The sequence below is a fragment of the Geospiza fortis genome, unplaced genomic scaffold (genome assembly GCF_000277835.1).
Source record: "Geospiza fortis unplaced genomic scaffold, GeoFor_1.0 scaffold85, whole genome shotgun sequence".
In the NCBI taxonomy this organism is placed as follows: domain Eukaryota; kingdom Metazoa; phylum Chordata; class Aves; order Passeriformes; family Thraupidae; genus Geospiza; species Geospiza fortis.
Window position 1 is genome coordinate 3,582,476 of NW_005054358.1, and position 14,638 is coordinate 3,597,113.

At 50.7% G+C, this 14,638-nt stretch overlaps 1 protein-coding gene across 3 annotated transcripts in view; it reads right to left on the reverse strand.

Moving 5' to 3' along the window:
- Nucleotides 1–6,267: 6,267 nt before the first annotated feature.
- The window catches only part of ASTN2 (astrotactin 2), a 297,150-nt gene continuing 288,779 nt past the window's right edge, over nt 6,268–14,638 (reverse strand). For all 3 annotated transcript variants that reach the window (XM_005423807.2, XM_031059216.1, XM_031059215.1), the window contains 2 exons: nt 13,287–13,472; nt 6,268–7,171 (listed from right to left, as the gene is read on the reverse strand). In XM_005423807.2, coding sequence (XP_005423864.1) covers nt 6,934–7,171; nt 13,287–13,472 — 424 coding nt within the window. In that variant the 3' untranslated portion in view covers nt 6,268–6,933. The remainder of the gene's footprint in view (nt 7,172–13,286; nt 13,473–14,638) is intronic.

A 14,638-nucleotide genomic window follows, 5' to 3' on the forward strand; every position in this document is an offset into this window, starting at 1 on the left:
TTCTATACCATCCTTGTCTTTGGTCAATGCATTATTAATGGAGTATAAGTGCGTCATGCACAGCCCTATCAATAGCACATGCTGTAGATAAAAAGGCCCAGGAATGAAGGATTAAAGGGACTGTGTCTATAGCAATGCACAAATCAATTGGCTGTGTGTTGAGCTATCTATTAGGGATTAATAAAGACCTGAAGGCGGGAGCAGCCATGAAGGCAGGGAACAGCAGGCAGCTCTGCTCAGCTCCACTCCTCCTGCACATGCAAAACCGCCCCAGGATCAATTGGAATGCACAGTCAGAACAACAGTTTCTATGTCCAGGTTATGTGTTTTGTCTGGAGATCAATCACTAAAGAAAGCTGGGGAAATTGCTCTGAATTCATGTGGCAAAATCCTCTCCCAGCCTAAAGTCACAGCTTCTCAGACAGGCATGGCATCAGGGACTGTGGCAATCACAGAATCACAGGATGGCTTGGGTTGGAAGGGACCTTAAAATCACCCTGTAATGGGAAAATGAAGCTGTTAGTGGCAGGAAAAAATCATGTCAAAAAGACACAGAGGCTTAAAAATCTTCTGTAGGAGGACTGTAATATGAAGAAAACTACTCACAAGTATGAAAAAACCTCCTTTCCATGTAAACAAGGACATCTGAAAATCAAATTAATGTTCAGGCTGGCAGGTTTGTGCCCATGGGTTCACTTGCTTGCACACATGTAGACACACAAAGCCAGCAAACCCTTTCTGGTCCATAACTACCTTTCCCTGGACTTGTTCATTCCACCTCCTCAGTTTTTCAGTTTCTAAGGCACACACATCTGCAAGGTGAAGAAAAGTGAGTGGATCTGAGGCTGAAATTCTGGTTTTTGCTGATCATTAACCGCCACAACACTGTGATGGCCCCAGATTTTTGCCTCTGCCCCGGATTGGAGTGAACAGCTGCCTACATCATGCAACTCAACAACTGGCCTAAGTTCTCTGATAGAATGCAGCCAAAGGGCTAGGGTCTTCATTTTTTTTAAAGTACAAGTGAGGCAATACTGTGCAAAATAGTTTTAAAGGTCTTGACAATCTTTTGGCTGACTTCACTTGGGCCTGGGGAGGATTGTTAGTGGTTAAAAACAACTTCCCTTATTTATTTTTTTTCAGATAAAAGGTTATCCACAACTTTTTGATCATTTTGCTTATGATGAATGAAGAACTAATCCAAAGAGCAACATCATACCTAGTAGCCACCCTCCTTGCCCTGCTTTTAAGATGTTATCTGCCAGTTTTTTTATTTATATATCACTTCCCCAGTTATATGTTTTCTTAAAGAAATATAAGAGCCCCATATCTAAGATCACTGCTGCTCTCCTTTATCCTCATCCAGCCCACAGGGATGAACCAACTTAAGCTTCAAGTCCATTGGCATTTTTGAGGAAAGAGTTGAGATATGGGGATGGTTCTGGCTGAATGCCAAAACACACCTGTGTCTTTGGGCACTCACCTTGTAACACAGACATGTTCTTTTCCAAACACCACCCAAATAACATGAGTTTTCCCAAGCCCTGTGCTGCTGTGTTTCCATAAAACTCCATGCACAGTGTCTGCCAAACAGGCTTGGAGAGATGGGAGGGTGGGCAGGTGCAGGGAAGAGAACTGGAATTCTTTTTATTGCACACTTTATTACTACTGCAATGCTCAAACTTTCCACCCAAGCGCTTAAATCCCCCCAGCCCTCATGGCACAACAGGAAATGCCTGAGCTGAAGCACATCACAGTGGTTCAAACCAATCCTCGGAGCCCTGGCAGCTCCTGGTGCCCAGCACCAAGAGTCTGTTGGCAGATTTTTGTGTCCCCCAGCCCCAGCCAAGTGCTGTGAGGGGCACTGGCAAGGCCAGAGCTGCCCAGGGCATGTCACCCCACTGTGGTGGCACTGTGAGCCATGGACCTGGTTAAACATCATGACCACCAACACTCGGGGAGGCAGGCAGGCCATGTGTGCTTAGGAAAATAAACCAGAAACCTTTTCCTTTGTGTCTCTCAGTGCACAATTCATGCCATGATGCTCAGCTTCTGGACAGCTAATCCTGCCTCTGGCCCAGCAGGTAGAACGTGTGGTTTACATCCTCCCAGGGAAACAAGGCATGAGTTTGCAGGCCACTGAGTCATCTGTGGCACCACAGGGCACTGCCATGGCTGGGTATTAGTGCCACTGCAAGGCTTTGTCCTCCCAGGAACCCCCTGGGATGATGAGAACCTGGGCTGCCCACACAGCACAGCCACTGGCACTCCCTTGGCTCCTTCCCCAGCCTCAGCGGAGTCCCATCCAACCAAGGAAAAGATTTTTATTTTGTTTTTTTTTTTTTTAAGAAAGAGGAAAAGCAGAAACCAAACAAATAAATAAAGGAGCAAATGCAGCACTTGACTCCAGAGGCCTCTGCCGTGGGAAGAAGCTGTCCCAAAGTGGTGTGTCATCAGCAGCACAGAAACCCAAACAATCAGCCCCTCTGTGTGCTGTGCCAGCTGCAGCCTGGCCGGGACCAGGGGGGAACAATGGCCGTGGGGACAATGGGGATTGTTCAGGCTCCTCCCGAGGGAGCAGCCCCATGCAGCCCGGGGAGGGACCTGCAGCTGGCACCAGCTCCGAGCTGCCAGACAAGTGGCAGATCTGGGGTGCCCTCCAGAAGGGGGTGTGCCTGGTGGGACTCTCACAGGATGCTGGAAGTGGCAGTGGATGCTTGGTAAAGGTTTCTCTGCAGGGAAAGCCTCTCCCCATGCTGAGCTGGGGGAAGCAGGGCCAGGCTGTGCAGGATGCACCCATGGCTGCTCTATCAGTGCTGTTACCTGCACATACACTCACTGCAAAGACACAGGGAGAAGGTTTCTCGTTTTGACCTTAACTCATCCTAAATCTGATCACTCTATCCATTGAAGCCAACTTGCCTTTCCCAGCAATGCCATTAGGGAAATAATTTCAGCTTTTCAAATGGATGTGGGTAGTTTATCTATTAGACATGGAAGATAGCATCTTTCTGCCCCTCTCCCCACTTGCTTTTCATGCTTCATCCACCCCTTGGTGCTCTCCCACCCAGGACAGCATCACCCCTGGTCTGCCAAAGCCCAGGCACAGCAAAGTCAGGGTATTGGCTGGCAAAAAGAACCAGCTCTTGGGGCAACAGCAATTTGCTTTGGAGCTGGGGTCCCTTTACCCCGCGGGAGTCAGAGGAGTGGCAGGGGTCTGTGTGTGTGTACACTATAAAGCACAGGTCCATCTGTCAGCATTGCTGGGCTATGACTACAAATGTTTATCTTGAAAGCCAGAGGGTTACATTCTCCAAAGTTTCCAGGGAGAAAATACAGACCCTTCCTTTCAGCTGTGTGCCGGAGGATGTGTAACCTCGACGAATTCCTCCGTTTTGTTTGGCTTGGGTGCACTGTGCCAGGTAGCATCACTGGCCAGAGGCTCTCCTGGCTTTGATCTGGGAGCTAGGTGTGCTTCACGACAGGTTAATGGCCATCAAAGCCTGCAGCCCAGAGTCTAGACTCTTCCACCTGCTCTGTACACATTAACACAGGCTCACACACAACTCGCTCTGTACATGTACCCGTACCAGCAGCCAGTCTCACCACGGATGCAAAGCAAAGCTCCTCAGCAGCCTTCCAAAACAAGCAAACTGAGCCTCTGCAATGGACACAGCTGTACTGTGGATCCAGGGGACAACCAGCCTGTGCTCCTGCTGTATTCCCAGTCAGGGCTACCAGAGCTGGAGGTCTCCTTTCCACCACCATCTGCAACAAAACATCCCCGTGCTGCAGCTCTGTCCTTTGCCCGGAGCTCTGTGAGGGATGCACATCCCAGGTGCAAAAAACACCACTGTGGGGGAGCTTGCAGTGTCAGAGAGGAGAAAAACATGCTGAGGGGCAGCCAGCCAGCCAGCTGCCTTGTATTTTGGCTGGCATCTCCTGTTCCTAACACCTAGCACCACACTCACAATGGAGAGGGATCCCAGGGGCAGCATTATCCCTGTCACACCTCCAGCCCAGTCACTCACAGAAAACACAGGCAACTTGTCCCTCAGGTTGGACAACACGGCCTGCAGTGAGACCACAGAGCTGCTCCCCATCGCTGTGTGCTGCACGGGGCTTCCAAGAGAAATGAATCATCCCGGAGCCAAGCAAACAAAAACAGAATAAACCCCTGTGTTTATAAAGTACAGGGAACGGCACAGCTGCGGGCCAGAGCCTTGAGAAAACAAGACAGCTTCAAAGCACCTGGAGCTGCACCCGGTGAGCAGCAGGGACAGGATGGACCAGCCAAGCTCCCTGTGGCTGCTGCTGGCCCTGGCAGCCTTGGCCTGAGCTGGGTCCTGCCAAGTGTGCAGGGGACCTGTCCTACAGGCAGCAGAGGCACTCCCAGGAGGGGATGATCATAGAGTGATAGGATCATGGAATATCCTGAGTGGGAAGGGACCCAAAAGGACCAGAGCCAACTCCTTACCCTGCCCAGCCCCCCCACAACCCCACCCTGTCCATCCCTGGCAGCGCTGTCCAAAGGCTCCTGGAGCTCTGGCAGCCTCGGGGCCGTGCCCATTCCCTGGGCAGCCTAGGCAGTGCCAGCACCCTCTGGGGGAAGAACCTTGCCCTGAGCTCCAGCCTGACCATCCCCTGACATATTTTCATGTCATTCTCTCAGGAATTGTCACTGGTCACCAGAGAGGAGAGATCTGTGCCTGCACCTCCACTGGCCTTGGTGAGGAAGCTGAAAAATGTGATATAATTTCCCCTCAGTCTCCTCTAGGCTAAACAAACATGACCACAGCCTCTCCTTGTATGGCTTTCACCCTTCTTTGTCATTCTTGTGCCCCTGCTTTGGACATTCTCCAATGGCTTTAGATCTTTCTTATACTGTGGCGCTCAAAACTGCACATCAGTCCCAGTTACCCTGCATCACTGCCTCCAAAGGGAGATTTGGGGGTTTTTCACCCAAAGTGCACACCCTATGTCCTGGCAGCACATGAAATGGGCAGCTCAGTCTGACATCACTCTGGGCACTGGCCAGGCACCCCCACATTGGCATTCCAAGGCTTCTGCTGTGTGTTGTTGCAGCTCCAACCGGGAAAACCAAACTCTTCATCTGAATGCAACAAATCATGATCATCTCCTTCACCTCCACAGCCAAACTCCAAGGCCACCAATCACCCTCAAAGGGCAAAGGGATGGTGAAGAGGCAGCAGCAGTGCTGGGCACTCAGATTTTAACACATGATGGTGTCATGATCCCCCCTTGGTATTTGTTTTCAGTGTGGTACGACCCTCAGTGACACAAAGGCCATAACCCAGAGCCCTCAGTGCCATCCTCCTCCCTCTCTCCATCAGAAAAAGGAATTTAGCTTAAAAATTAAGACCTCAGGCAACCTGCAACGCTTGGAGCTTGTCTTACAGGCTGCAATGTCACAGCAAAGCTTTCTGTGAACTTCAGCAGATTGTGGCCAGGTGCTGGAGTCCTTCCCAAAGCACATGAATGTGGCTCAAATGAAGAGACATAACCAAAGAGGGGGAAAAAAAAGAGAAGTTCAGAAGGAACAATCAGAATTATTTCAGTGGGTGCAAATCAGGCAAATAGGTTTAGCTCAAGAAGAAAAAGGTCTCTGTCTGAACCTTTTCCACATCAAATTCTGCACTGTTGTTTGGTTTGAAAACATTTTTGCTTTGAAACTGACCTTCTGTTTGTTTGATTTTATGTTAAAGGGTTAACTAACCTGAAAAACTAAACAAAACTATTTGCTTTGGGCTGACTAAACTGATTAGTTCAACCCACACTCTTCTCTCTTCCCTCTCCAGGTTCGTTGTTCTGCTTTAAGAAGGAAAAAGCAATAGCTTTGAGCTGATCTGATTTTTGTATTTTTTCCCCTCTCACCCGCCCGCACTTTTTGGTTTGGCTACCAGGCTGAGAAATCCATTACCCATAGGGAGCCCAGGCCAGCCTAACCCACATCTGACAGTAAAACAAACCAGATTCCCCATGTCTTTTTAGCCCCTGGCTTTCTTCTTGGGCTTTCCCACACGCTTCCAGCTCCCACTGGGACCAGTGGCTAGGCTGGGTGTTGAGGAGGGGAGGACCCAGTGCGAAAAGCTGCACGTTTCCCTCTTTCCCGCCTTTTTGTGCATCCATCTTGGGCTCCCTCACCTCAGCCACACCCCAGGAGTGCCACACCAGAACTGAAACCCCACGGACGCCCAAGCAGAGGTGAGACCACGCCAGGAAGAAACACCAGGGAGGCAGCGAAGATGGACTCGATATGAATCTTTAATGCACAGAACAAGCTGCCGGGAGCCTTTCCAACGAAGGCTGCACACGGAGCCACCCCGTCCACTCGGAGTGCTACAAAAGCCCAGCTTGCCTGTAGTGTCCCGGGCACCCCCTGGCTCCCTGCCCCGGGATCCTCGCTGGTGTCACCCGCGCCACCTCCTCCTGGCGTCCTCGGCCACCACGGCACCGGGGCCCCACAGCTGCTGCCCGGTGGCAGGGCAGGCAGGGCAGGCAGGGCAGGGAGGGGGATCGCCCTGCACCCATCAGCTCCCCTCTGCCTGGCCCTGGCCTCGAGTGGGTATCTCCTCCTCCCAGGGTTTTGGAGCGTGTAGTCCAGGATATTCAGTAAGAAAAGATTAAAAAGGAGAGGCTTTTTATGCTGAGTCAAATTAGGTGATTTCTTTTTTTTTTTCTTTTTTTTTTTTTTCACTCTTGAAAAATTAAAAAAAAAAAAAAAAAGGAAAAGAAATTAAAGTCCAACTTGCTCATTTCTTGTTTCTCTGCTGTCTGTGTGAGAAAGTCCTGTTTGGCCTCGCTGTCCCCTTCATCACCCGACCCCAAACCCCACCAGCCACTCAGCACATCACAAGTCCTCGACTCCTCAGAGTCCCTTTGCCTCCCACAGCTCCAGGCCCGCTCCTTCCCTCACCGCCCCTTGGACTCCCCGTAGGTGTTGCGCAGCATGGAGACCATCTTCTCCTCGCAGGTGACTTTGGTGTCCTTCAGGATGCTGTACCAGACCACGCCGGGCGGCCGAACCTCCTCGCTGCGGCAGAACAGGTAGGGCATGGTCTCGGTGCGGCTCTGGATGTAGGCGCTGCGAAGCAGCGTCGAGCAGTGGCTGCTCACCTTCTCCAGCCTCCTCAGGATCAGGTGAGCCTTCCTGGAGGGGACAGACATGGGAACAGAGCAGGGCAGGCAAGGCACAGGGGACACCAGGAGTCAGGGCTTCTGCATTCTGCCACCAGCTCTGGCTTGTGGCAAGAATGGACAAGACCCATTGCCTAAGATGTTGTGTTTCCTGTTCCAAGTGGAGAGAAGCTCTCTTTTTCCCAAAGTTTTGGGTATATCTATCATTTCACAGCACCAAAACCTCAGGTCTGACCCACTGGAGCAGCTTGTGTGCCCCGGGGACAGTCTGCCCCAGCTAGATTGTCACCATCACCATATGATCCTGGCCAGCTCCAGCACATGTGCTGGGCCCTCCTGGCACCCTGGTGAGACCCCCAGCACCTTCCTGCCCCTGTGACCGTGTTCACAGGGGTCTTAGGATGAGGGAAGAAACAAGGACCTGACTCCATGTTTCAGAAGGCTGATTTATTATTTTATGATATATATTGTATTAAAACTATACTAAAAGAATAGAAGAAAGGATTTCATCAGAAGGCTAGCTAAGAATAGAATAGCAAAGAATGATAACAAAGGCTTGTGGCTTGGCCTCTCTGTCCGAGCCAGCTGACTGTGATTGGCCATTAATTAGAAACAACCACATGGGCCAATCACAGATGCACCTGTTGCATTCCACAGCAGCAGATAATCAATGTTTACATTTTGTTCCTGAGGCCTCTCAGCTTCTCAAGAGGAAAAATCCTAAAGAAAGGATTTTCCATAAAAGATGTCTGCGACATGCCCATGACTGATCAGCACAGCCCTCCCTTTCCTGATTTCCCAAGTCTGCAGGAGATAAACAACCCAAAAGGACTGACACTAGAAGAGTGAGGAAAAAAAGCACAACACATTAAGACAAAACAAAATAAACCCGTAAGAAACCAAGAATCCCCTTGTGGGAGTCTGCGAAGTGCTAAATCAAACAAAGGGAGGGAAGAGGGTTTACTTCAGTGGTCTGAAAGTTTCAAGATCACAGATTATTTCCTCTCCCTCTGGTGCCACAGGAAAGCTCTGGATTCAGGAGTTGGGGACTTCACAGTTCCTGCAGGAATGTAAATTCCCGATAATGATATGTCAGGGGCAGCACTGTCAGTCAGCAAGGCATAAACATGGGGATTATTTGATTATGAAAGCTGAGTGGTGCTGCAGCTCGGGCTGTGAGCTCCCAGCCCAGGGGGAGCACTGGGAGCCTGATGTCCAGGGGTGGGACACCAGGGAAGGGCTGGTCAGGGTCACCTCAGCACCAGAGCAGAAGGCAGAGACGGTGGCAGGAGGTGAGAGGGCATCCTGGCAACCCCAGCCAGCTCCGACCTCTCCCTCCAGAGTGGCAACACTGGATCAAAGGCTGTAGGAAACCACTACCATCATGGAAAATTGTCCCACTCCTCCCTAGGGTGATGTGCTCTGGGTCAGCTTTGAGGGCAAAGGAAGAACAAAGGAAGTTGGCTTTTCTTGGACAACAACTCTCCATGGTATTCATTTATGGATTTTATCCACAAAGACGCAAGGCAAAGAATAAAAATAAAAATTAAGATTAAAAAAAATAAAAGTAAAATAAAAATAAAAATAAATAATAAAAATTTTATAATAATAAAAATTTGAGGGCAATTTGAGCCTCGTTAGCTACACACTATATAATAATGATGTCATGGGCTGAGCTCTGACACAAACCTCTGCTCATGTTACTCTCTCTGTAGCAGCCACCTGACCTACAGCATCTGGTGCTCCCACCACACACCAAGACCTGACACACTGCCAGGAACAGGTCCTGTGCTGCTGGATGTGTGCCTCTTGGAGCCACACATTCCACGATGGCATTAGGTGCTTTTGGTGAACACTGATTGATTCAAGCTCAGCTCAGCAGCAAACCAAACTCTGTAGTGATTGTCCCTACAGCTGCCAAACTTCAGCAGATCAGTCACTGCAGCTGGAAGGGACCAAAAGCCATCACCTGTGCCACTTCCTGCTGGGATCAGCCTGCCTGGATGAATTTCTTCTGACCTATTCCTAGAGTCAGGAGCTGGTGATCCTTTCAGTGCTCCCCATCCTCATGCTGGGAAATTTTCTTAACATCTGCACTCGTTCTCCCTTTCAGGGAAGGCTGAACAAGGACAGGACCCACCTCATGGGATGGACTTTTATGTCAGCTGGCCATGTTCAGGAGATGCTCAGCCAGAACACCCTCACAGAGGAGAAATCTCATCTCTGTAAGGCCACAACCCCATGACCACCCCGATTTATCCCGAAGCAGCTCTACTACCAAAATGGGGTGCTGGCTCTTCCCCAGCCCTTTAGCTTGTTTTTGTATTGGCGTCCATGAACCTGAACACTGTGCCAGCACAGGAAAGTTGTCTATTCAAGGGTTAAACAAGCAATCATTGGGTTTTCCCCCCAAACTAGTTACTATTCCAGCTCACCACAAGGCCTCTCCCAGCCACAGCAAGAGGGGAGCAATGAGGAGTGGCCTTGACCAGCCCTTGAGGAAAACCCTCACGGTGGGTAACCAACATCAACACAAGGAGTGGATATCTCAGCTGGCCAGTGGCGCTCTGCTAGCCCTTCCTCTATTCCACTCTTCCCTTCCTCTATTCCCTCCTCACCACTTCCCCTATCCTACCCTCCACAGCTCTCCTCACCCATCTCTCACTTTTCTCCCACACAACCTGCCTTTGCCTCCATTTCCCTTGGCCTTCTGCACCTTCCCATTTTCATTACTTGCTGCACTACACTTTAGGGATCTCATGGATATTGCTAGAACTCACCATGTTGTCCTTGCTTCCTGATATATACTCAGGCCTCTTATCCAGGCAAATATTCCTACATGTGAGAAGCACTTCAAGGATGGCAAGAAATCCAGGGGTCAAACCACCCCAACGTGCTGATGCCTGCTGTGCCAGAGGCTGGGATCCTCCTGGAGCTGTCTCCACACACCTGCTGCATCCACAGCTCACTCTGTGCAGCCAGTCCCAGGAAAAAACCTCTGTTTAAGGATGGGATGTGGCACATGATGGGCTGGCCCTGTGAGATACTGAAAACACTGAGCTGTTGTCACAGAGGAGACAAGGGTGATGGGGCAGAGGGAATCAGGCCCCTCACTTTTGATGTCCAGTGCCAAAGCTCCAGTTTTGATGGGCTTCGCTCCTTTGAGTCATTTATTTTAGCAGGGTAATGAAGTCATGTGTAAATGTTAGATTTAGCTTTCGGCTGTCAGCTGCTCCCTCTTAAAAAAAAAATAAGGAGGAAGAGAGACAGAGTGGGTGAGGGGAGGGGTGAGAAAGAGAGAGAGGCTTTCTGGTGAAGACTGGGTAATAAATTACAGGAGCAGCTCTTGGGCTGCCAATTTAACACCATAAATCAAGCCCTGGGTATTACCCAAGTGCTCCCTACGGAGGGCTGTCGGGTCAGAACGACCACCCTTTCAAATACTGGAAATGAAATCTTCCTAAATGCTGACCAACCTCATCCCTGCCAGAAATTGCAATTTATTGCCTTATTAAAGGGCAGGAATTGGGAGGGGACACCAGGGGAGCGAGAGGGGAGTCACTCTCCTGGCTGCCTGTGGCTGCACCCCAAGGGATGAAGGGACCCCACGGGCCAGATGGGGATGTCCCCATGTTGGTGTGGGCCAGCAGTGCCCTCTCTCCCACCACAGGAGCCAGGGACTGGTTCTGGACTGCACTGAGGTGGTGGATTTAGGAGGTCACAGCACAGTCACAAATGATGAAGAGGGGGATTTAAAAATAGTGACAGCTCTAAGCAGGCACTTCCCTCTGCGGTGCCTCGTGGCATGGAGGGGGAGAGGAAATGGGAGGGGATGGGTGTCTGCTGCCAGGGCACTTCCCAAGGGCTCCTGCATGAACGGGGGCCCTGAGGTCTCTGCTGCCAGCCCCAGCTCTGCAAGGATTTGCCAGAGAGCAGGAGCATCCTGTTCTGCACAGTGCCAGGGGTGCTCCTGCTGGGATGTTTGTCCCCTCCAGCTGCACAGGGGACACACAACACTCACCTTGAGGGCTGATATGGGATGAAACTATATCCAGAGCCAGCCAAGCCCTGCCCTGCCTCACCTTGGAGGGAGGTACTGAAAGAGGGTGAAGCAGCATGAAGGAGCCATTAAGGAATGATACCTGGGCTGGAAGGAAGAATGAGATTCCTGAGACTGCAGGGAGGGGTGGCTGCCTGGCTGCTGTGTTCCTGTATGAGGTGGTTTTGTCATAAATTCAGATTTTCCACTCTAGAGAACTGACCTGGGTCTTCCAGACCCTTGTGTGTGAGGACAGTGAGTCCAGGACTCGATGGCCTCTTCTTATCACAGCCTTCCATCAGAACATTGCATTCCCCCTTGTACCAGAAGGCAGCTGCTCTGGAGATGCATTTCATGTCCCTTGGCCAGCCCAGCTGCCTGCCTGGGTGACTGGCTGGAGCAGGGGACAGGTTGTGAGCCCTGGGCTGATGCCACATTCTGACCCCAGTGTTGCTGGTAGCCACAAATAGAAAGAAGATTTTAACTTAATTATTTGTTCTACCTCCTCTTAAAAGCCATACCCAGTTTGCAGTGATCATAAGAATCATCCTGAAAACACAGTAAGAGAAAATAATAGTGGAATCTCCCCGTGGCTGTGTTAGGATGCAGGCTGGCTGCAGGGATCCAGAGGTCTAGATGCACAGTAGCATTAAAGTTCACTGATTTAGACAGATTCTTCTGTCTTGTTGGAACAAATGAACTGTGTGAGATTCACTCAGTGTCTGTGAGAGGAATGGGGGGAGTAGGAAAGGGGCTGTGGTTGCTAGAGGAGATGAGCAGGATGAGGCAAGCCAGGTGTTGAGATGCTGCTGACCACGGAAAATCCTGGTTTAGGGCCACCTATGAGCTAAGTTTTTAATGTCTCCTTAATGTAAATGGTCTGGTTGGGACATCTGGCTGTCAGTGTGTCTTCTTGCCAGCAGCTGTTTGCAGTAACCTGTGGCTTTCATGGAAACTGGGCTCACGAGGACCTCAGTGTGATGTATTTATTACACAGAGGCAGCCGGCTCCCTTCTTGTCGCTCTGCTTTATGAGTGAACATTCACTGTGAAGCCCGGGCTCATCTGATAAACATTTCAAGGTACAAAAATGCACGTCCCCCTGGGAAGGAGAGCAGCCTGTCAATTAAAATCCTGCTATGAGATGGCCTCCCTTGGCAAAAAAAAATAAATAATAATTAAAAAAAATCCTCGTTGCCTCCTGCTGTGTCAGTGGCTCTGCTTCTGTCCAACCTCCCTGAGAAGCCAGGCTGGATGGCAGAGCTTCTCTCTTGCCACTGGCTGCCTTGGCTTTTATAGATTCATCCCCTTGGCTGCTGATCATGTATTTCTCAGGGCAGAGGAGTTCTGGGAGGAACTCCCCTGGCTCAGTGGGGACAACAGGCAGCAGCCAAATTGACCATGGGCTGCAGATGCAGCTGGGTCCTGGAACTGGCAGCTTAAATGTCACCCTGCTGTCCCACAGCTTGGAGCAGGTATCAGGTTAGGCAGCATCCTTCAGTGGGCTGGATCTCAAGTAACAGGGGAAATGAAGATCTGTAAGAAGAAGCTGATGGATCCCAAGGATTCAGAAAAAAAGGAACAATTGCAAAGGACAAACGAGCCTGCGGTGTTATCAGAGGGAAGGCAGGGGGAAGATGAGAGTGGCTCTGTGCCAGAGGCCACTGAACTACCAAAGAAACTATGGCCAAGGTCATCTCTGGAGGAGGACAAGCCCCAGGGCAGCTTGGATCTGTGTCCAGAAGGGGTGTAAGGTTGTGAGGTGTCATCCTGGTACTATGGAGAGACCCTCAGCCATATCCAACAAGCAGATAGGAGCAAAGGGAGAAGAAAAAACTTTTCCAGGCCTATATTACACCCTTTGCCCCCCACTCCTCAGTGTTTCCAAGCCCCCAGATCACCCAGTGACACAAAGAGCACCCAGCTGCCAGGTGTCCCACCAGCATTCATCCAGGGACTGAGCAGGTGCTCCAAGGGGATGCAGGACAGCTTGGTGAGCAACAAAAGGGGGCTCCAAGGAGGTCACATCCCCAGTGGCCAAGCAGAGCAGTGCTCCGGGGCAGGGCAGGACACAGGGAAGGGACAGCTACCTGGGTCCCAGCTCATCCTCGCTGCGCCAGACGAAGTCCCCAAACTTCTCGTAGTGGGAGTTGTAGTGGTGCTGCACTCTGAAGAGCATGGAAGCAGAGACCTCCATCAGGGTGTTGTAGGCTGTCTGCTGCTCCTTCCCACTCGTGTAGCCGTTGTAGAGGTTGTAGATTTTGTCAGCTATCTCTGGAAAGGATCAGGGCACGGCATTAATGACCAGCTGAAGGTGCTAACGTGGCAAGAGGAGGAGTAGAGCCCTTGGATGGGCTGGCAGCAGGGCTGGCAGCTGGGGTGGCTGCCAGTCCCTTGGGGCTGCCTGCAGCAGGGGTCAGTGAGTGCAGAGCATCAGCAGCTCCTCAGGCTGGTCCTGCAGTGGGTGCCCTGCATGAGCAAAGCTCCCACAAAGACTCCAGTAACACTCCATGAAGGAGCAAAAGGAGGAGAGGCAAAAAGCTGCCAGGACAGACAGACACCCTTATCCTCCTAGGAAGGGCAGGCAAGCTCTTCCCAGATTCACCAAACCAAAAGCCCTTGGCAGCTATGGTGCTAAAGAGTGGGAACAGATCAACACTTGATCCCAGTAAGGCCCTGCAGCCAGAAATGCAGCCCCTCATCTTTGTGAGCATCGGCTGGAGCAGCTCAGATGCGTTAAACAAGAGAGTTAACTCTCTGCTAGAGAGAAAAAAATCTCTTTTTGGAGATGAGAAAAACACAAAACTGCATCTCCTTCTTTCTCCTTAGTCTCCTATTTGCTGTTTTTCCATGGGAATGGTTTTCTTATTGAACATGGAGCTAAGCACTAACCATTTTTTTTTCTGTGTGATATTCCCAACAGAAAGCAAGCAACAGATAACATAATGGTGACATAGAGGAATCCTTTTAAACCTGAATACAGCCAGGTGCTCTGGTTTGGGTATAAGGACAAGTAGGATCAGTTTTAAAGCAGAACAATGCAAATGTGCAAAAGTATCTGGGCTTTTATCAACATTTCTGTTTCCAAACTGATGCAGCTGCCCCCAGCATCCCTTCAAACACCCAGAGGCAAAGGTGCCCTGCATGGCCCAGCCAGGGCTGCTTCTCTCAGGTGTGTGAGAAGGGATTGCTCTTGTTCCAGGGGCCTGTGTCAGACACACAGTAGCAGCTCCCACAGCCAGGCAGGTCAAGGATGCCATGGAGTCATCAGCTGCCCAGCCAAGCAGACTTTGTCCCTGGACACTCCTGCAATTTGTCTCCCATCCCCAGATGAACATCCCTGTGCCTGTGGGTGAATTTAAAGGAGCCTTCCCACTGGGACAGAAGGGCCTGGGCAGGTTTGTGGGGGCACAGTGAAGAGAGGAAAATTAAAATCAGCAGG